Source organism: Colobus angolensis, unplaced genomic scaffold, assembly GCF_000951035.1.
Source record: "Colobus angolensis palliatus isolate OR3802 unplaced genomic scaffold, Cang.pa_1.0 Scaffold124, whole genome shotgun sequence".
NCBI lineage: Eukaryota > Metazoa > Chordata > Mammalia > Primates > Cercopithecidae > Colobus > Colobus angolensis.
The window spans coordinates 6,953,886-6,976,386 of record NW_012113586.1 but is presented as its reverse complement, the minus strand read 5'-3'; the positions used below and the strand labels follow the sequence as shown (position 1 = coordinate 6,976,386).

At 36.8% G+C, this 22,501-nt stretch overlaps 1 protein-coding gene across 2 annotated transcripts in view; it reads left to right on the top strand.

Annotated features, from left to right (window-relative positions):
• The window catches only part of MAGI3 (membrane associated guanylate kinase, WW and PDZ domain containing 3), a 280,854-nt gene that overhangs the window by 181,190 nt on the left and 77,163 nt on the right, over positions 1–22,501 (top strand). For both annotated transcript variants that reach the window (XM_011933140.1, XM_011933141.1), the window contains exons 3-6: positions 6,640–6,759; positions 11,288–11,497; positions 16,687–16,861; positions 20,635–20,714. In XM_011933140.1, coding sequence (XP_011788530.1) covers positions 11,419–11,497; positions 16,687–16,861; positions 20,635–20,714 — 334 coding nt within the window. In that variant the 5' untranslated portion in view covers positions 6,640–6,759; positions 11,288–11,418. The remainder of the gene's footprint in view (positions 1–6,639; positions 6,760–11,287; positions 11,498–16,686; positions 16,862–20,634; positions 20,715–22,501) is intronic.

Sequence of the window (22,501 nt, the reverse complement as noted above, 5' to 3'; positions counted from 1 at the left end):
CTCCTGCCTCAGCCTCCCAAGTAGCTGGGACTATAGGCGCCCGCCACCATGCCCGGCTAATTTTTTGTATTTTTAGTAGAGATGGGGTTTCACCACGTAAGCCAGGATGGTCTCAATCTCCTGACCTGGTGATCCGCCCCCATTGACCTCCCAAGGTGCTGGGATTATAGGCGTGAACCACCACGCCCGGCCCTGTTCTGCTAACTTTTGAATTTGTTTGCTGTTGCCTCTCTAGTTCTTTTAATTGTGATATTAGGGTGTCTATTTTAGATCTTTCCCATTTTCTGATGTGGGCATTCAGTGCTATAAGCTTCTATCTAAACACTGCTTTAGCTATGTCCCAGAGATTCTAGTACATTGTATCTTTGTTCTCATTGGTTTCAAAGAACTTACTTATTTCTTCCTTAATTTTGTTATTTACCCAGTAGTCATTCAGGAGCAGCTTGTTCAGTTTCCAAGTAGTTGTGTGGTTTTGGGTGAGTTTCTTAATCCTGAGTTTTAATTTGATTGCACTGTGGTCCGAGAAAATGTTTGTTATGATTTCTGTTCTTTTGTATTTGCTGAGGAGTGTTTTACTTCCAATTATGTGGTTGATTTTAGAATAAGTGCCATGTGGCACCGAGAAGAATGTGTATTCTGTTGACTGGGGGGAAGGGTTCAGTAGATGTCTATTAGGTCTGCTTGGTCCATAGCTTAGTTCAAGTCCTGAATATCCTTGTTAATTTTTGTCTCGTTGATCTGCCTAATATTGACAGTGGGGTGTTAAAGTCTCCCAGTATTATTGTGTGGGAATCTAAGTCTCTTTGTAGGTCTCTAAGAACTTGCTTTATGAATCTGGGTGCTCCTGTGTTGGGGTGCATGTATATTTGGGATAGTTAGCTCTTGTTGCGTTGATCCCTTTACCATTATGTAATGCCCTTCTTTGTCTGTTTTGGTCTTTGTTGGTTTTAAGTCTGTTTTATCAGAGACTAGGATTGCAACCCCTGCTTTTTTGGGTGGGAGGGGGCTTTCCATTTGCTTGGTAAATATTAAATATTCATCCATCCCTTTATTTTGAGCCCATGTGTGTCTTTGCACATGAGATGGGTCTCCTGAATACAGCACACCAAAACGTCTTGACTCTTTTATCCAATTTGCCAGTCTGTGTCTTTTAATTCGGGCATTCAGCCCATTTACATTTAAGGTTAATATTGTTATGTATTAATTGTATCCTGTCCTCATGATGCTAGCTGGTTATTTTGCACATTAGTTGATGCAGTTTCTTCATAGGGTTGTTGGTCTTTGTATTTTGGTATGTCTTTGCAGTGGCTGGTACCAGTTTTTTCTTTCCATATTTAGTGCTTCCTTCAGGAGTAAGGCAGGTCTGTTGGTGACAGAATCCCTCAGCATTTGCTTGTCTGTAAAGGATTTTATTTCTCCCTCGCTTATGAAGCTTAGTTTGGATAGATTTGAAATTCTGGGTTGAAAATCCTTTTCTTTAAGAATGTTGAATGTTGGCCCCCCACTCTCTTCTGGTTTGTAGGGTTTCTGCAGAGAGATCCACTGTGAGTCTGATGGGCTTCCCTTTGTAAGTAATCTGACCTTTCTCTTTGGCTGCCCTTACCATTTTTTCCTTTGTTTCAACCTTGGAGAATGTGACGATCTTGTGTCTTGTGATTGCTTTTCCCAAGGAGTATCTTAGTGGTGGTCTCTGTTTTTCCTGAATTTGAGTGTTGGCCTGTCTTGCCAGGTTGGGAATGTTCTCCTGGATAATATCCTGAAGTGTGTATTCCAACTTGGTCCCATTCTCCCTGTCACTTTCAGGTACACCAATCAATCATAGGTTTGGCCTTTTCACATAGTCTTATATTTCTTGGAAGCTTTGTTCCTTTTCATTCTTTTTTCTCTGATTTCGTCTTTAAGCTTTATTTTATTGAGTTGATCTTCAATCTCTGATATCCTTTCTTCCACTTGATCAATTTGGCTATTGATACTTGGCGTATGCTTCACAAAGTTCTCATGCTGTGTTTTTTAACTCCATCAGGTCATTTATGTTTTTCTCTAAACTGGTTATTCTAGTTAGCAGTTCCTGTAACCTTTTATCAAGGTTCTTAGCTTTCTTGCATTGGGTTAGAACATGCCCCTTTAGCTCAGAGGAGTTTGTTATTACCCACCTCCTGAAGCTTACTTCTGTCAATTCATCAAACTCATTCTCTGTCCAGTTTTGTGCCCTTGTCAGAGAGGAGTTGTGATCATTTGGAGAAGAAGCATTCTGGTTTTTGGAATTTTCAGCATTTTTGTGCTGGTTTTTCCTTATCTTTGTGGATTTATGTACCTTTGATCTTCGACGCTGATGGCCTTTGGATGGGGTTTTGGTGTGAGCGTCCTTTTGGTTAATGTTGATGTTATTGCTTTCTGTTAGTTTTCCTTCTAATAGTCAGGCCCCTCTTCTGCAGGTCTACTGGAGTTTGCTAGAGGTCCACTTCAGACCCTGTTGGCCTGGGTATCACCAGCAGAGGCTGCAGAACAGCAAAGATTGCTGCCTACTCCTTCCTTGGGAAACTTTGTCCCAGAGGGGCACCTGCCTGATGCCAGCCAGAGCTCTCCTGTATGAGGTGTCTGTTGACCTCTGCTGGGAGGTGTCTCCCAGTCAGGAGGCACGGGGGTCAGGGACCCACTTGAGGAGGCAGTCTGTCCCATAGCAGAGCTCGAGCACTGTGCTAGGAGATCTGCTGCTGTCTTCAGAGTCGGCAGGCAGGAACATTTAAGTCTGCTGAAGCTGCGCCCATAGCCGCCCCTTTCCCCAGGTGCTCTGTCCCAGGGAGATGGGAGTTTTATCTATAAGCCCCTGACTGGGGCCGCTGCCTTTCTTTCAGAGATGCCCTGTGTAGTGAGGAGGAATCCAGAGAGGCAGTCTGGCCACAGCCGCTTTGCTGTGCTGCAGTGAGTTCTGCACAGTCCAAACTTCCTGGCGGCTTCCTTAACACTCTGAGGGGAAAAACCACCTACTCAAGTCTCTGCAATGGTGGACGCCCCTCCCCTCACCAAGCTCGATCATTCCAGGTCAACTTCAGACTGCTGTGCTGGCAGCGAGAATTTCAAGCCAGTGGTTCTTAGCTTGCTGGGCTCTGTGGGAGTGGGACCCACTGACCAAGACCACTTGGCTCCCTGGGTTCAGCCCCCTTTGTGGGGAAGTGAGCAGTTCTGTCTCGCTGGGGTACCAAAAAAAACTCCTGCAGCTAGCTCAGTGTCTTCCCAAATAGCCACCTAGTTTTGTGCTTGAAACCCAGGACCCTGTTGGTGTAGGCACACAAGGGAATCTCCTGGTCTGCGGATTGCAAAAACATGGGAAAAGCCTAGTATTTGGGCCAGATAGCACAGTCCCTCATGGCTTCCCTTGGCTAGGGGAGGGAGTTCCCAGGCTCCTTGTGCTTCCTGGGTGAGGCAATGCCCCACCCTGCTTCTGCTCACCCTCCATGGGCTGCACCCACTGTCTAACTAGTCCTAATGAGATGAACTGGGTACCTCAGTTGGAAATGCAGAAATCACCCACCTTCTGTGTTAGTCTCACTGGGAGCTGCAGACCAGAGCTGTTCCTATTTGGGCATCTTGCCAGCTCCCACAAATCAATTTTAAAGACATAAACCCAACAGAGAAATGGGGAAAGACTTGAATAACCACTTCACAACAGAGGAAATCTATATGACTTCTAAATGTATTAAAAAGAATGTTTAATCTCATAAAGCAATTGCATATTAAATATACAGTGAGGTGACTTTACACACCCAAGATATTGGATAAAGTTTAAAAGCCTCATGATAAGTATTGGTGTGGACAGAAGAGGATGCATGTTATGTGATTCCATTCATATGAGGTTGCAAAAGTGGCAAAAGTAAGCTATGTTGCTTTAAAATGCACTATTTTGTTGGTACAATCATCAAAAAGGAAAGGAAATCATCATCACAGATGTCAAGATGATAGTCACTTTTGAGGAGAGATTTATCATCAGAGACACCCAAGAAAGGTTTTTGAGGTCCTGGTAATGTTCTGTTTCTTTGTTTGGGTTGATTTGCTTATAACTAAACAGAAAGGGTAAATGAGTTATGTCAAATGTTATTCACAGGTCAATTAAGATGAGGATAAGACTTGGCCATCGAGTTCAGCGAAGTGGAGACTTGTTGAAACAGCACTTTGTCTCGTGAATGGTTAGGGAAAAGATCGTATTTGAATAGGCTTAAGAGACGGTGAGAGGAGAATTGGAGACTGTATGGCTCCAAAGAACTCTTCCTCTTCCTGGAGGAATTTTTGTGTATAAAGGAGAACTGTGGTGAGAACTGGGGGTGAGTGGGGATGTAGAAAGCTTTATATAAAATATATAGTATTAGGAGAATATAAAGATAAATTTTATGGAATGCCAAAAGCAATGGGGTAAAGGAAGGAAGATAACTTTATGTGTATTGGGTTGTATGGTTTTGTGGGGGGAGTGAAAATTTATAATACATTGTAAAGAGAATTAACATTAAAACTGTTTTCTAGTCTTAGAAATATATGGTAGAATTACACATAACATTCATATCTGTCAGTGAAAAGAATCGTGGACAACATCCTGCTCAATGCCACTTTGCAGAAAGAGAAAGCCAAAAGAGATTAAGTACTTGATCTAAATTGTGCCATTAATAATAATCCCAGACCAAAACAGAGTTCCTCCTGCCCCTTGGATCAGTGCTGTTTTTATAGTATTATCTATAATATGGCTTGCTTTTAAATTTTTTTTAGTCATTATATTTTATAGTAGAGTTTATTTGGATATCTCAGTTAGCCTTTGCTGTATAACAGACTACCCCAAAACTTAGTGACTTAAAATAGTAGTGTGTATTTCTCATGATTTCATGAGTTGGGCTCAGTTCGGACCATTCATGTGGCTGTAGTCACTGACGGCTCAACTGGAGCTGGAGGGGCTAAGATGGTCTAATTCATGTGTCTGGGGCCTTGCTGCTTTTTGTTGGCTTGGGCTCTCTTATCATTCAGTAGTCTAACCTGGACTTCCTTGCATGGTAGCAGGAGCATTCCAAGAGGGTGAAGATGGAAGTCTAGATCCCTGAACTTGGACAGCATCACAGCCTTCACATTAAATTAATCAAAGCATATCATCAATCCAGTCCAAATTCAAAGGATGAGGCAACAGGCCCCATCTCTTAGGAGGTGCAAAATATTGTCATCATATTTTTTCCATCTGTCATAGATAATTACAAATTATAATTTTAATCATTGAATTTTTTTTTTTTTTTAAGAGGAAGGCTTTGTAAAATGTGTTGTTATAGAATCTGAATTTTATACCAAGGATCATGGGAAGCCATTGGTGGGTTTAGAGAGATTTTCCTTGTTTCCTCAGACTGTGTTTTAGAACGTCACTGACTAGTTTGGCGGAGGTACTAGGAGTGTAGCTGGGAAGAGGTAAAGGTTGACCTGGGAGTACCAACAATACAGGTCCTAGATAATGATATGAATTCAGTGATTATGGGAATGAAAAGAAGTATTTAGAGATACTTATGAGGTAGATTTGGTGACCGGATGTGGAGTAGAGGGAGGAGCCCAAGACGACTGACTCTCAGATTTCCTACCTGGAGTGCTATTACTGAATAGGGGCCTAAGTGGAGAAACAGGTTTAAGAAGGGAACTGAACAATGAGATCACTTGGACTTGGGAAGGGGAACATCACACACTGGGGCTTATCATGGGGAGGAGGGGAGGGGGGAGGGATTGCATTGGGGAGTTATACCTGATATAAATGATGAATTAATGGGTGCTGACGAGTTGATGGGTGCAGCACACCAACATGGCACAAGTATACATATGTAACAAACCTGCACGTTATGCACATGTACCCTAGAACTTAAAGTATAATAATAAAAAAAAAAAAAGTCCTAACCCCCCAAAAAAAAAAAAAAAAAAAAAAGAAGGAAAGTGTTCTTGTCCTAGACTTGCAGCCAAATCCCAGACTCTGTTCCCAGTGAGAATCCTGGATCTCTTTGTATTACGTAGTGTTTGAAATGACATTTCATAAAAGTGACTCTTGTTTAGTAAAATTCAGTAAAATGTAGCAATGCTGCCATAACCTGAATTTGTACCTTGAAGCTGAAAGAAAGTTTGTACTTTAGCATTTAGTGATCTGTTACTGCAGTTAATTTTATGAAACAATTTACTTAATTTTTTAAAATTACTTGAAGAGAATAATAGCTAAGAAGCCATATGTGAATACTTATCTTAAGCATTTTATTCACTTATAAAGTAACTTTATAACCAGTGTTTGTTCAAGTTTTAAAAATAAAGTTCATTAAAATAACTTATAAAAATTATTTTTTTTTGTCTTTCATGACTCTAGTAAGTAGAATGTTTACATTTATGCTAGAGATGAAAAAAATATGTAGGATAACTACTTTAAAATAAGTCTGTCTTTCGCCAGGTGTGCACATATATCAAAACATGTTGTATGCTATAAATGTATACAATTTTATCTGTGAATTTTACCTTAATAAAGTTGGGGCAGGGGAATGATGTATCTCTTATGTGTTCTCTACAGATGGAATGTTCTATTACTTTGAATATTTTGTAAGTTTAAAAGTACTTTACAACCTACTTTTTTTTTTTCTTTTTTCTTAGGCACTACAAGGGCCCCCAGAGATGGGGAAGTACCAGGAGTGGATTATAATTTCATTTCCGTTGAACAGTTCAAATCACTGGAAGAGAGTGGAGCATTGTTAGAAAGTGGAACGTATGATGGTATGTCCCCAAAAATAACATCACCCCCCAACCCAAAAAAACTATCTGAATGACTGGAATTATTTCAGAGGGAATTTGACCAGCAAAGTACCACTTTTTGAAAAAATTTTTTCTGCTCTGTTTTTGGGAAAATGTTCTTTTGATGGGGAGATTTGTAATTTACTAATTACAAATGGGATTAAATAATAAGCAAAAAAAGTCCATCATATTTTAAAGTTGATTGTGAACAATGTACTAAAAATCAGTCAAACTAGCCAGTTTATATATTTCATAGTAATTCACATTCATCATGTGAACTCAATGAGTATTTGTTGATTGCTTTCTGTTTGTGGTTGGGAATTCAAAATCTGTACTCTTAAAAAACTTATATGTACCTTGACTATCCTGGACAAAAGAGAATATAAAATATGGGGAGAAAACAACAAAAACAGAATAATTGGTTTTCTTTTCATTTCTGTTTCCTCTACCCACTTGATTCCATTGATATTTGATATTTGAGATCAATTTCCATTTTTAAATGATTCTGTTAGATCTATTTTTCCCCTTATGTAGCATACTTTTCCCTGGCAAGCTTATCCACTTCCATAGCACCCTATGCTATGGTCCATCATTGCTTTTTCATACTATTATAATTGCCTCTTTACAAGCTCTGTGATAGTAATGGTCATGTCTTTCTTACGTGATATTATCTTCAGTGCCTAAAGATAGTGTTCAATAAATATCTAACCTGCAATCAGCATATTCAAAGATGCATTTGTGTTCTATCCAAAAGAGTAATTCTTCATCATTTCTCCCTTTAGCAGCACCATGATCTCAGAACAGTGAAATCATTATTTACTTTCTCCTTTTTCTCACATTTCACATCCATTTGCCAAATCTCATCATTCTTCTTTTGTAGCTGCATTCACAATGCTCTTCTTTCACCTTCACCACCTCATTGTAGGCCTACTAGAAGAGTTCATGTGTGGACTATTGCTGTTGATCTCATGTATTCCAATTTCTTCCACCCTACCCATTGCTACCATGCTAGTCTTCTTCAAGAGCAGCTCTATCATGTCTCTCCTACGCAGAACTTTCAGTGATTTCCTTTCATCTGCTAAGTTTAACCTAACTACCTTTTCTGGGCTTAGCACTCATGACTCATTCATTTGTTGATTCGTTTTATCCTGTTTTATTCATTAAACAACCATTTAAATTAAGTACCTACTATGTGCCAAGCTCTATAAGAGGATCTAGGAATACTGCGATAAACAAGGTTAAAGTGCTTTTGAAGTTTTTTTTTTAAAAGAAGACCTCTCCCCTTAAATGATGAAGATATTCTACATTTTGTTCCATTAAATATAAGAGCTTGGTATGGACGAAGTGGCATATTACATATTATTTATTGCTGTGTGCTCAATTCAAAGAAAATGCATCATTTCATTTCACATCCAGAGAATGGCAACAATTTTACAGTCTGATAATTGAAAAAAATGGAAACTCCCATACATTACTGGTGAGAATATAAAATAGTATAATCCTTTTGGAGAACATCATGGCAGTGGCTAGTAAATTTGAAGATATATGTAACTCTGACCCAGCAATGCTCCCCTCTTGACATCTACTCAGGGAAAACCGTTGTGCATATGCATATATAGACACGTATGAGAATATTTGTTATAGTGTGAAACAGTGACAGAATGGAAACAACTCTCCTTTAGTAGAATGAATAACATATATTTTAATTTGTTCATAAAAATGGACTGCTATACAGCAGTTCAATGTACTAGATTTATAGGTATCAACATTAGTAAGTGTTAAGAGGCATAAAAAGTATAAAATTGTATAAAGGTATAAAATTGTATAAAAAGTTACAAAATGATATTTATATTATACTATTTATGAAAAAATATGTGAAATGTTAGGAAAATATTTTCTGAAGCTTTTATGAAAACAATAGTATTTACATGTTACAGCTGCGTATATACATATCTTAGATGTATATTCGGGAGGAAAGACACATATCAACTTCAGGACAGCTCAGGGAGGGAATGGCTATAGGGACAGGAAATTAGAGCTTTAATTGTAGATGTGACCATGTATATATATCCTTAAAGAGAAAAAAAAGGGAGATTTGAAGGCAATCTAGCAATAATATCTAGATGTGTATATAAATAAATTAATACATGTACACATATTTATATAAGTAAATTTTATACATAGATATTTCTAATACTATTCTGATACTACAGTCTGTAATTTTATATATGTTTGAAATACTGAATAGTTGGCAGTTCTATAAAAATGAAAAAGCCTTCAGAAAATAAAAAAAACTTCAAAATAGCTCTAAAACAATGAAAAACTTTCTCTGTCAGTGACTATAGTTAGGGTTCACAACCCTTGGAATTGTATACTGTATCTGAAAACTTGATATTTACCAACAACTCAAGAAAAATAGATCTAATTTATTTATAAACAATGCTAGTTTTCTTTTTTAATCTAAGCCCCATAAGTATCTTTTTTAACAAGGAAACTGCCCAAAATTATTATGAAGTCCTAAAATCTTTTCAGTGATTATGGATGGCAGTCATCATATCCTGCATTTTTATATTTTCCCCTTAGAAAAAGGTTAAACTTTCTCAAGTTAGATAATAATTACCAGGAATTCTCAGTAAGATGTGTTTCTAGTAATGCTACTACCTTATTTAGAAAAAGTGGACTTTTTATTTCTGTCATGGTATATCCAGTTTCCTTGATACTGTGATTAATAGGCAGAATTCAGGAAAAAGAGAGACCCTCGAACCTCCTAATCCCCAGCCAAATCTCTGGTGTATTTCTGTGCCGGCTACCCCAGAGAAGCGTGACTGGCTTTTTCATTGGTTCTTTGCTTGACTTCTGAGCTAGAAAGTTTGCAGAAAGTTTAGTCTGTTTTCATACAAATCTTTGCATCCATCTGTACGATTGGAGTAACTCCATTTCAAATATGGATTTGGAAACAAGGGAGTAGGTGAGTAGGGAGAGACAGGATGTCGTTGAAAAGTTTTTTAGTTTGATTTTATTGTTTTGTCTTCATTATTTTAATGACAATTCCTGCTGAAAGTCAAACTTCCAAAAAATTCATGTTAAATGTTTTCCCCCTCAAAACATGTACAATTTAAGGTAAACTATGTAATATCTAGATTTGTTTCAGCATTATGGGGAAGAACCTATGCTACTTTCCATCTAGGAAAAAACAGTCAATTATCTACCTCATTAATTTACCTCAGGTGAATGAGCATCTTAATTACTTCCTTAGGAGCCAAAGACTTTTATTAGAAAATATGAATATAGAAGAATCATGAATATTTTACTCTCTCATTGTATATACATATATATATTTCTCTAACATTAGCATAGTGATTAATAGAATGTCAAAAGTAGTAGGAACCACAAACTGTTAATGTTGGCTTGACCTGTTGAGTGCTTTCCCATACTATTTGGCGGCCTAGTGGGAACTGCATGACAAATTGAGAAGACACTCAATTGTTTTCATTCTTTTCTGGAACATTTATTTTTACTGCAAAAATTACAGATTCTCAAGAGAAGATTAAAGTATTTCTTGCTTTCCTGAGAGTAAGCCAATACTGAATGATCCTGCTAATGTCTCTATTTGTTCAATAAATTGTCAGATAAAATAATAGAATGCTCAGAAAAACTTTAAAAAATTACCCTTACATAAACATCCTACATTTTTATCTGATCTGGTTAGTTCTTAGCTTAACCTTTACCCACTTATTTCCTCATTTTATCAAAATAGTTCATTATGTTACACATTAGAACAAAATTATTTCAGTTAGTTTTATCCTCATTTACCCCCACCTTTTATGCCAGTTAGTCTTACATGACAGCATCAATGCATTTAAATTCACAAATTATGTCCTAATTCAGAACCCATGTAAGGCAATCCTTGTAGGAATGAATAATCTACACACGTACAGTCAATTTCCTGGCCTTAAACAAATAGTATGAAAATACTAGATAATATATGGTGAAGAGCACTTGAGAAATTAGTTCTTTCTCCTATTTCTGCTCTCTGTTCTCCTAAGATGAGTGCTTTAGCCTCCTTTTGGCCAGTGGTAGATATTTTAATTTTTTTAAATTTACTTTTTATTTTTTTGAGGCAGAGTCTCATTCTGTCACCCAGGCTGGAGTGTAGTGGCACAATCTCAGCTCACTGGAACCTCTGCTTCCTAGATTCAAATGATTTTCCTGCCTCAGTCTCCTGTGTAACCGGGATTCACAGGCGTGTGCCACCTTACCTGGCTAATTTTTGTATTTTTAGTAGAGTTGGGTTTCGCCACGTTGGCCAAGCTGATCTCAAACTCTTGACCTCAAATGATCTCAGCCTCCCAAAGAGCTGGGATTACAAGTATGAGCCACCGTGCCCAGCCCTTTGGTAGATATTTCAAAACTCCTTTGTGAAAAACAGGGCAGAGACATACACTAAGTCAAATTGCTCTGACTCTCACTTAAACATTAGTAATTTCAGCTGCTATTTTACTCACTTCAGGAAACTTCTATGGAACTCCCAAGCCTCCAGCAGAACCCAGCCCTTTTCAGCCAGATCCAGTTGATCAAGTCCTCTTTGATAATGAGTTTGATGCAGAATCTCAAAGAAAACGAACTACATCTGTCAGCAAGATGGAAAGAATGGATAGCTCTCTTCCTGAAGAGGAAGAAGATGAGGACAAGGAAGCTATTAATGGCAGTGGAAATGCAGGTTTGTAATAGATGAACAACTTTTAACTGATCTTCTAGATTGATTTTACTATTACGTTGAATTAAAACCACTAAAATTTTCTACAAAGCATATGAAGAGCAAGTGATGGGATTTTCATTTTTTTGTAAAGGTTGTATGTGGAACAAAGTGTATTTCCGTAGACCATCCTTTAAGCTAAAGTGAATTGTTCCAATTTGGATAAATTAATGATAAGCTATCATTAGTTACTCCGCTGTTTAAAATATTTGAGATTTGCCTCTGATGTTGCAATATGGGAATCTTGTTGGTCTATGTCTGACTTTACAGGATGTAAACAATATATGGATGTTTTAGAATGTAGACTTCAGTCTAAACAAAGTAAATAGGGCTTGAAAGTATGCTGGTAAAAATTATCTAAAAGGTTGGTTTATAATATTTTGAATTTAAATTTTAGATTCACTCACATTTTCAAATATGAATCCCTTAATTAAATGTAAAACCAGCAGAAATTCAGTGGGGAAGAATCTGCTCATTTTGAGTAGCCCTAATTAATGTGGTGATTGCTTAGAGGGTTATTAGACTTGTAACTGAGAGTATAACTAGGAAACCATAAAATCACAGCTGAGCTTATTCAGTGGTACCCATTGCCAAAATTCCATTCAGAACACTAGAATGTAAACTTCATAGGGCTGAAGTTTTGCTTTTTTCGTTTACTGTTCTGTCCCTTCCATCAAAAACAATGCCTGGCATGTAATAGGAACTAAAATCCTCAAATTTGCAGAACACATGTCCTTATCATTTTCCCAAAGCACCCTTATCTTTTTCTTCATCAATTATTAAAATTTGATATGTATATTTATTGAGTTAATACATTCATTGTTTATGTCCCACTCCAGAGTGTGAGTCCGTTTTTATAGTCCTAACTTTTTACATAGTTATGCCACATAGTGCGTTTAATGTTAAATGGATTATCCCAATGTATTTAAATGTAAATACTAAAAACAGGTTTTAAAAGGTTTAGGTGAATTCACATCTAATTTTTAGGAGTTACTAAGGGAAGTCATCACACCGTTGAGCCTTTTAATGTTGATACCAGCTCTGCTATCCCACAAAATTAAGTCTGTTAACATTTAAAAATGCTAAACAGTAGGATTGGAGACCATGAATCTTTCCCAATATGGGAATTTATATGTTCTTGATTTAAGGGAAAAGAAAATATTGTTTTTTTACTTCCTAATACAAAGCCTTTAAGGGATCACCGCAGTTCCTTTAGAGGTAAACTTGTTTGTAATCTCTATAGTTTATGCTTCATGTAAGTCACTTGTTAAACTGATGTTATACACTCTTTGATATTAATATTTAAAGGGAATATATCCAAGGGTATGTGGGAGGCAGTTCGTATACTACCTCTTATGTATAGATACCATAGGACACTTACATTGAATTACGTATTTCTTTGTAATAGAAAATATATAGGACATTTAAGTGAAAAAATACAAAGCACCTGCCTACAAACAGAATTCACCTTCTGAATAAGTATGAACTGTAGTTGTTAGTTAACTAATCAAAGTTGGGGAAATGTGCTTTGTGTATTGCTTTTGTTGTTCTTTGTTTCTTTGTTTGTTTGGTTGTGTGTTTGTTTTGAGACAGAGTCGCCCTCAGTTGCTCAGGCAGGAGTGCAGTGGTGCGACCTTGGCTCACTGCAGTCTGTCTCTCGGGCTCAAGCAATTCTCATGTCTCAGCCTCCTAAGTAGCTGGGATTACAGGCGTGTGCCACCCTGCCTAAATAATTTTTGTATTTTCAGTAGAGACAGGGTTTCACCATGTTGGCCAAGCTGGTCTCGAACTCCTGGCCTCTGGTGATCTGCTTGCCTTGGCCTCCCAGAGTGCTGGGCTTACAGGTGTGAACCACCGTGCCTGGCCTGTGTATCGTTTTTGAATCCCTGCCTTGAAAAATCAGAAAATTGTTCGGGAGTAGAAATGAGGAGAGGTTAGGTAGAGGTTTATTTGTGCACACCAGTATGTTTATTATATCTTGCTGAAGAAATAACCCAAAAGAATGCTAAAATGGCCTTGTACAGTAACATATGTTATATAATAATTATAATTTTTTTCTAAGAAACGGTTTTATATAAAGAACATCTTCACAAGTCATTGGCTATTAAGCAAACTCCTTTATTCAATCACTTGGAACTTTATTAAGAAAAATATTATAGATTATATACTTGCTTTTGCTTTTCTCCAACATGGTTAGTTTCCAAGAATGTAACTCCTTTCCTGATTGATTTATACATTAGGTACCTTTTGATTTCTATCATTTTTTCTGCATACAAAATAAATCATATGTTTGATTCATTTATTTATTCAACAAGTATGTAGTGAGCACTTACTAGAATACTAAATGCCATTGTGCTAAATGCTAGAAATAAAGCAGTGAACAAAACGGACAAAAATCTGTCATGAACTATACTTTCTGGTGGGAGAGACAGAACTTGCCAACTTAAATGAATAACATACATAGTGTGTTAGATGGTGCTACAGAGAAAAACAAAGCAGAGCAGGAGGTGGTAAGATATGGTGGTCAAGGTTTGCAATTTTAGATAGTGTGGAAGAAAAGACTTGAAAGAATCGAGTGAGTAAACTCAGGATATCTGAGAAAAGAGCATTCTAGACAGACAGAACTGGAGGTACAAATGCCCAGTGATGGAAACATACCTAGAATATTCAGGCAATAGCAAGGAAACCAGAGTGGTTGGATACAATGTGGACAATGCATTCTATTGGAATGGTTGGATCTGAGTGATGGAAGGAAATAGAATAGAACAGTAACCAATAAGATCATTTAGATAATGATGGGTATGAGGAGGGAGGAATGCATATCATACAGGATCTTGTAGGTCATTGGAAGAATTTTGGTTTTTATTCTGAAATGAGAAACCATTATGGGGTTTTGATTCAAAGAGTAACATGGTACAAACAGTTTTTAACAGGCTTATCCTGACTACTGTTTTGCGAATAGGCAAATGGAGGACATGGGCAAAATAGGGATACCAGTTAGGAGGTTACTGAATGTGCAAGGAAGAAAGTGATCAGATGCTGCTGGTAACTCAAGTAGGATGGAACTGAGGAATGATCACTGGATATAGCAATGTAGAGGTTATTGATGACCTCGATAAGAATAGTTTAATGATAGGAATTTAAAAGCCTTGTTGGAGTGAGGTCCAGAGGAACTGGAAGAGTGAAAGAGGAGTTAGCAAATATAAACTATTTCAAGATGGTTTGGTGTAAAGAGGAGAGAAATAGGTTGGCTGCCAAGGAGTAAAGACAATTTTTTTTTTTGACAATTTTTTTTTTTGTTTTTTGGAGAAGGAGTCTCGCTCTGTCGCCCAGGCTGGAGTGCAGTGGTGCGATCTTGGCTCACTGCAAGCTTCGCCTCCCAGATTCACGCCATTCTCCTGCCTCAGTCTCCCGAGTAGCTGGGACTACAGACGCCCGCCACCACGCCCAGCTAATTTTTTTTTGTATTTTTAGTAGAGATGGGGTTTCACCATGTTAGCCAGAATGGTCTCTATCTCCTGACCTCGTGATCTTCCCGCCTCAGCCTCCCAAAGTGCTGGGATTACAGGCGTGAGCCACTGTACCCGGCCAGAGAATTATTTTCTTTTTACTGAACTGGGAACATGTTTTTATGTGGATGGATATGATCTAATAGATAAAGAAGATTGGTGATGCAGGAAGGAGAGTGAAAGAATTGCTGTAGGCAGGAGAGGATGGGATATAATTTATAATTGGAGGGTTAGCCATAGCTAGGAGTACAGGCAGTTCTTCCGTAGTAACAGATGGTGGAGTCAATGGGCACAGTTGCTGTGTAGATGTGATGGTGGGAGTTTGTGGAAGTTTTCTTCTGCTTGCTTCTATTTTCTTAGTGAAATAAGACACAAGGTCATCAAATGAGATGAGGGATAAGGTGGATGGTTTAAGAAGAAAGAAGGTATGAAATAATTATCTTGGAGAGTGTCAGAGTGAATCAACTAAAGAAATATGCTATGATCACCATGATCATTAAATGCCCACTTAAAGTTAGTGATCATTAATTTAAAGTAAACTTGTCAACATTGCCTGTATTCAGCTGCATATGCTGACATGGAGTAGGTGGAGAGTAGGATTTAAGCAGAGTTCTGATTTAGCCAGGCAGTATTACGAAGTAAGGTTAGGGCAAAGGAATCAGGAATATTTACAAGGGAATAATTATAGTGGTTCATCATGGAATTTAAGTTGGGTTAGCAGGGCAATGGGGAAATGGATAGAGGATAAAGAATAGTGAAAGGTAGTAAGTAGTAGGGCATAGTTAGATAAAGGATGGTTGGAGTTGAAATACTATAGAGAAGGATATCTCAGGATATATAAGATCTCTCTCAGATTCTCTGAATCTGGCCATTGCCTGTAATTTGAAGTTGTCATAGTGATATTACATAGCATCGTTTAAGTTTTAGAAACAAGTTTTAAGTATACGAATTGTGAACTCCCTAGACAGTACCCAAATTTTAGTATTCTTACCTACATTATGGGCCTTGGGACTCTAAAAGGGTTTTAATATTACTAACCGGAATTATATTTAACAACAGGAACTCTATTGAGTGTAATTTTTTAAAATTACTATTATTTAAAGGCCAGTGTTAAATGTGTACAAAGTAGCTTAGTATAGCAGGTAAGAGCATGGACCACTTAGATTCAACTCATGGCTTTGCTGTTTATTGGCAGTGTAATTATGACTAAGTTAACCTTTCTGTGCCTTAGTTTTCTGAGTCTGTAAAACAGGGAGATTAATAATGGATACTCACAGGGTTGCTGTGATGATTATGAGTTAACTTATAGAAAGCACTTAAAATAGAGCCTGACACGTAAAAGGACTACATTAGTGCTGCTGTAGCTGCTGTGGCTTATTAGGATTTATACTGAATTAATTCTAGTGTTGTTTTTTGCTTCTTTCCCAGACTAGCATCAGAGGTGCTATACAGAGTTAGTTGTCAATGAGTAGGGGAAAAGAGTTGAATATGTTGGTTATTTTAAAATTTATAGCAGAATGTGGACATAATAGATAAGAAATTTGTAATATTTACGTATTTGGAATTTTTTTTAGAAATGAAAGGTGCTGTTTGAAGAAAAATGTAACTTTACTTTTCACACTGTTCTGTTTTGAACAATGGCAGAAAACAGAGAGAGGCATTCTGAGTCATCTGACTGGATGAAGACTGTTCCAAGTTACAACCAAACAAATAGCTCCATGGACTTTAGAAATTATATGATGAGAGATGAGACTCTGGAACCACTGCCCAAAAACTGGGAAATGGCCTACACTGACACAGGGATGATCTACTTCATTGAGTAAGCAAATGTCTCTATCTCTTCTAATGTGCCCTAACACCTTGAGGATTGCCTAAGATTTTTTTAAACCCCATTTTGGACACAAACCTTTTTCAGAAGACTCATTTCTTTTTCTTTCTTTAAAAATAGTTTTCATAAAACTGACAGTTGATTTTTAATCTGATTTAATCTGACACTTCATTTTTATTTGACTTGGATAAAGGAATAGTGTATTTGACTTCTGGTTTTATAAGAGCAGGAGGATTAAAAACAGTTCATCACGAACGGTGAAAAATGTAAAGAATAAAGGGTATTTTGCTTTGCTTATTAAAAAACTTTTAGGTAGATTGTCCAGCTTAATGAGGATTTCAAGAATTGTCATCATGAGTAGGAATATATTATTATCTGAATTAAATATTTTCAGTCTTAGAGTTTGAGTTTGATGTGTTCAGGCAGTATAGTTGAATGATGCAGGAAGAAAATATCACTTGATGTCAGAGTAATTGGTACAAACTTAAGTTCACAAAAAACACTACTTTTATGAGAAAGCACTATTAATATAGTATTCATAGAGAATACTGATTACCACATGTATTAGATCAACCTAAAATTGTATGTTCTTTGTACTAGAGAATAATATTATGCAAATAATTATTGGAAGTTTTATCATGAAGAATTTTTATGTTCTCGTGTAGCTGTAATTCTCATCTTAAAGTAATTCGCCCAAAGGTAGAATATTAATGTAGTAAAGTTACAGAATATAACAATTAAATAACGGTTAAAATATTTGGGTCTGGGTACTACACTCAAAGAACATATACTCAGAAATGAATTTGTAGTGGGGATCTTGAATCTGTTTCCTTAGATATTCGCAATTCCGTCCCCTTCCAAAAGAGTGAGCGTCTTGCTATACCAAATAGGATTCTAGTTTTTAAAAGACATAGATTTTTGGATGTGTAGCATTCTTTTTACTATAGATTGCACATTATTGATGAGGTTATACATTTATATAAACATTCATGACCACAATTATGTAAAACAAGTACAACCAGGTGGTATATTCTTCTTTACTGACAACTTTAAGGGGTTTGTTAAGGGAAATTTAGACTTTTGACTTTCATGCTGACTTTAGAGCTAAACCCCAAAATAAGGTGTAGAGTCATTAGAAGTAGCTAAAATATCTTTGAAAACAGATTATGAGACATTTAATCTGATAGTACTTCACCTTGCAAACAGGGCTAAGTTAGTAAAGGGGAGAAGAATTTATAAAAAGAAATCTTTTTATAGCTAAATATATTTAAATGGATTAAAGATCTAAACATAAGACCTGAAACTATAAAAAGGAAGAAAACACAGGGAAAAAGCTTTACGACATTGGATTTGCCAAGGACTTCTTAGATGTAACACCAAAAGCACAGGAAACAAAAACAAAAGTAGACAAAAATGGACTACATCAAACTTTAAAATTTCTGCATAGGAAAACAAACAACAGATTGAAAAAGCAATATATAGAATAGGAGAAAATATTTATAAACCTTATATAATAAAGGGTTAATGTGTAGAATATAGTTAAATATTTGCTGCTAGATAAAGCTGTTTTGTTTGGTATAACCAATATGGTTGATCTGTATTACTGCTGCTGTTGAAAAATGCAACTGTAGGAAAATAATGTTCATATAAAATAGCCCCTATGGATATTTCTTTTCATTGGAAAATGTTGGGTAAAATTTTAGCAAATTGCCTACATCTGCTAATTTAGCAATAAAATTTTGGATCATGGGAACCTAAGTTAAGCTTTTCTCAAGTAGCAGTTTTTAGTTTGATTTAGCAAGGTATTTTCGTGTTGTTGTTATTGTTTTTGTTGTTTCCTGACAATCTGTGTGGCTCCTAGGCCCCTGAGTTCTCATCCCTTTCATTTTTTAAATTTTTTCTCAGCAAAAAACTTTTAAGATTGGGGAGATTATTTCTCTAATAGCATGAGTAATATAGACTTTCTAGAAACAATCTCACTTTTTTTTACAGAAATTAGCTATTATTCGGCATAGTTAAAAAGTATTCTGACCGGGTGCAGTGGCTCATGCCTGTAATCCCAACACTTTGGGAGGCCAAGGAGGGCGGAGCATGAGGTCAGGAGATCGAGACCATCCTGCCTAACACAACGAAACCTCGTCTCTACTAAAAATACAGAAAATTAGTCGGATGTGGTGGTGGGCACCTGTAGTCCCAGCTACTGGGGAGGCTGAGGCAGGAGAATGATGTGAACGTGAGAGGCGGAGCTTGCAGTGAGCCGAGATCAGGCCACTGCACTTCAGCCTGGGTGACAGAGCGAGACTCCATCTCAAAAAAATAAAAATAAAAGTAAAAAAAAGTGTTTCTATTACATTCTACCAGCTAATATTATACCTGGCAATGGCTGCATAGCTCTGTAAGTAGCTTAGCAGTTAGAAAAGGTATAGAAGATATGATTAATTCCCTGAGACCTTATTGGCTTTGTTTTCTAAGAGTGGTCAAGGTACAGATTAGTGAGTTTATCTCATGTTAAACACACTCAGGAAAAATAACTTGTTTACATTCATTGTTACTAATTAATAACAGTTAATTACTTCAGTTAAGTATGACATGGTATTCCAATAATAACTTTAGGCAAGAGAATCACTTGAGCCCAGGAGTTCAAGACCAGCATGGCAACATAGCAAGGCCTCTCTACAAAAAAAATTTTTTCAGTTGTTGGGCATGGTGGCGCACCCCTGTAGTCACAGCTACTTGGGAGGCTGAAGCAGGAGGATCACTTGAGCCCGGGAAGTCAAGGCTGCAGTGAGGTGTGATCATGCCACTGCACTCCAGCCTGTGCAACAGAGCAAGACTCTATCTCAAAATAATAATAATAATAACAATAACTTTAATTTATATTTTATTCCCTTCCTTTGTATTTTCTTCCATGAGACTTTTTCTTTCTTTAACATCCTTTTATTTCAGATATTTAAACTAACACTGTTTGTCCACTAAGCAATGAGATAGTTTTGTTTGGGCATTAGTATCTGCTGCATGGTGACCTGATCTGAAACTAACTGACTATGACATATAATGAAATTAAACAGATACTGCTCTCTAAAGTCATCTTTGGCCTATATCATAAAATGAAGCCAGGAGCAGGATATTTTTGTTCTTCCCTTTTTTCCCTGTGTGGATCGTGCTGATGAAAACTTAGTTTTGTAGAGCAGAATTTATACCTGTGGCTTTTACTTGCATGTGGCAGAAACAGCCACTTTAAAACTCTTTATTTTATTCTCTTTTATTTTAAAGAGTCCCTGATGGCTGGGGCTCTATCTGATTGTTTATTTTATTCCAACTCTCAGCACAGTACCTACATAGCACAGGCATGCAAGAAATATAGTACTTTTTGAAGGGAAGGAGGAAGGAGTTCAGCCAGTGAGCAAACAAGGTTTTCAGTGTAGTATTGTTGGCTAGATAATGCACTGTATGTGGCTGTGTGCCCACCATTTGAAACATTTTTAACTGCTTAAATAGTGTCTGTTATTCCATACTTGGCATTTTAGGCCTTCTCTAAAGTCTTGATTCTCAAGTTAGTGCCTTAGCATTACCATTCCTTTATGGAAATTTTGAAGTAGACTGAGAACAATAGGGTTAATGAATGAATCTGAGGAATACAAATGGTGCTCTAGGAGATTAATGTTCAACCATCATATACCTTTTAGTCACTTTTAATCTTTACTTTTGAAATAATTTTCTCCTCCTTTATTTTACTGTTTCTAATTAAAATTTTTATTCTACAGCCACAATACCAAGACAACCACCTGGTTGGATCCTCGTCTTTGTAAGAAAGCCAAAGCCCCTGAAGACTGTGAAGATGGAGGTAGAGATTCAGAAACTTATTCTATCATACTTATTCTCTTAATCCTTTCTTGTTCTTCTAAACAAACCATAATGTACACAAGCAAAAAAGCAGTGGGTGGATATCATAATCAACTGACTGTGGTAATTATGTCATTACATCTAACTTTATGAGAGATTTCATTTCTTTTTCAGGATTACCTAACTCTCTGTAAAAACAACGACAACAACAATAAAATACATTTGCCCTTTCATTGACATCTGCCCTGAAGACAGACTTTTAAAATTCTAAATAAATATTTAAAAATTAGGCACATCCTCAACCATAAGCTAGGTTTATCATGTCTTTTGAAGTTTTTAAAGTAAACTTAATTTAGTATACATTACAGTAGATATGCAAGTATCTATAGCTATTCCTTAGCCATTTACAGCAGCAGTAGAAATTCAATGAAAGTCTTTAATATAGGCCCCACACATATACACACTTACTTTTTACTGCTTAAAGGAAAAATTATTTCTCTAAGAATCATCAGATAATAGCACTTATCTGTCTTATATATTATAGATTACATTTAACAGTATAGTTTTGAGCTGGGTGTGGTGGCACATACCTGTAGTCCTAGCTATATGGGGAGCTGAAATGGGAAGATTTCTTGAGTCCAAGAGTTTGAGATCACAGTGAGCTGTGATCATGCCGCTGCACTCCAGCCTGGGCAACAGAGAGACCCTGTCTCTAAAAACTCATAAATAAACAAAGTTTTAAGAAGAGTAGAGTTCTGTAAATAAGTATAGAATTTATTCCATCCAAAATTGTTTGCGATGTCTTTACCTTTGCAAATGAATAAAATTTGCATTTGTTTTGTATTACTAATCAGAAACTATGTATTAATTGGTTTTTAAAAATAAGTGGCATAAAATGAGGCTCACAGTAGTCCTCCTTGTATTGAAGTCCAATCTATAAAAAGAAATTAAACAGAATTTCCACATATATTGTTCAGCATGATTATAAGGGTTATTAAGAGTATTCTAGGAAGAAGCAATCGGAAAATGTAATTGTTTAAAATTCTCTCTACAGTGGCATCAAAAAAGTTAGATAGCTTGGAACATATCTTCTGAACAGTGTGCAAGTTCTCAACACTAAAAACTACAAAACATAATTGAAAGACATTAAGGAAGACTTAAAATAATTGACAAGAGGCTGGGCATGGTGGCTCATGCCTGTAATCACAGGCAAGGTGGATGGATCACTTGAGCCCAGGAGTTCAAGACTAGCCTGGGTAATAGGGCAAAACCTGTCTCTACTAAAAATACAAAAACTCACTGGGTGTCGTAACATGCACCTGTAGTCCCAGCTGCTCGGGAGGCTGAGGTGAGAAGATCGCTTGAGCCCAGGAGGTTGAGGCTGCTGTAAGCCGTGATCATGCCACTGCACTCCAGCCTGGGTGACAGAGTAAGACCCTGTCTCAAAATACTGCTATGAATACCTCTGTGCACACAAAGTAGAAAATCTAGAGGACTAGATAAATTCATGGAAACGTATAACCCTCCTAGCTTAAATCAGGAATAAATAGAAATCCTGAACCAATAACTAGCAGTGAGATTGAATCAGTAATTTTAAAATTGCCAACAACAACAAAAAGCCCAAGGCCAAATGGATTTACAGCCAAATTCTACCAGACATTCAAAGAATAATTGGTGTCAATCCTACTGAAACTATTCCAAAAGATTGAGAAAGAGGGAATCCTGTCTAACTCTTTCTATGAAGCCAGTATCACCATGATACCAAAACCAGGAAAGGACATAACAAAA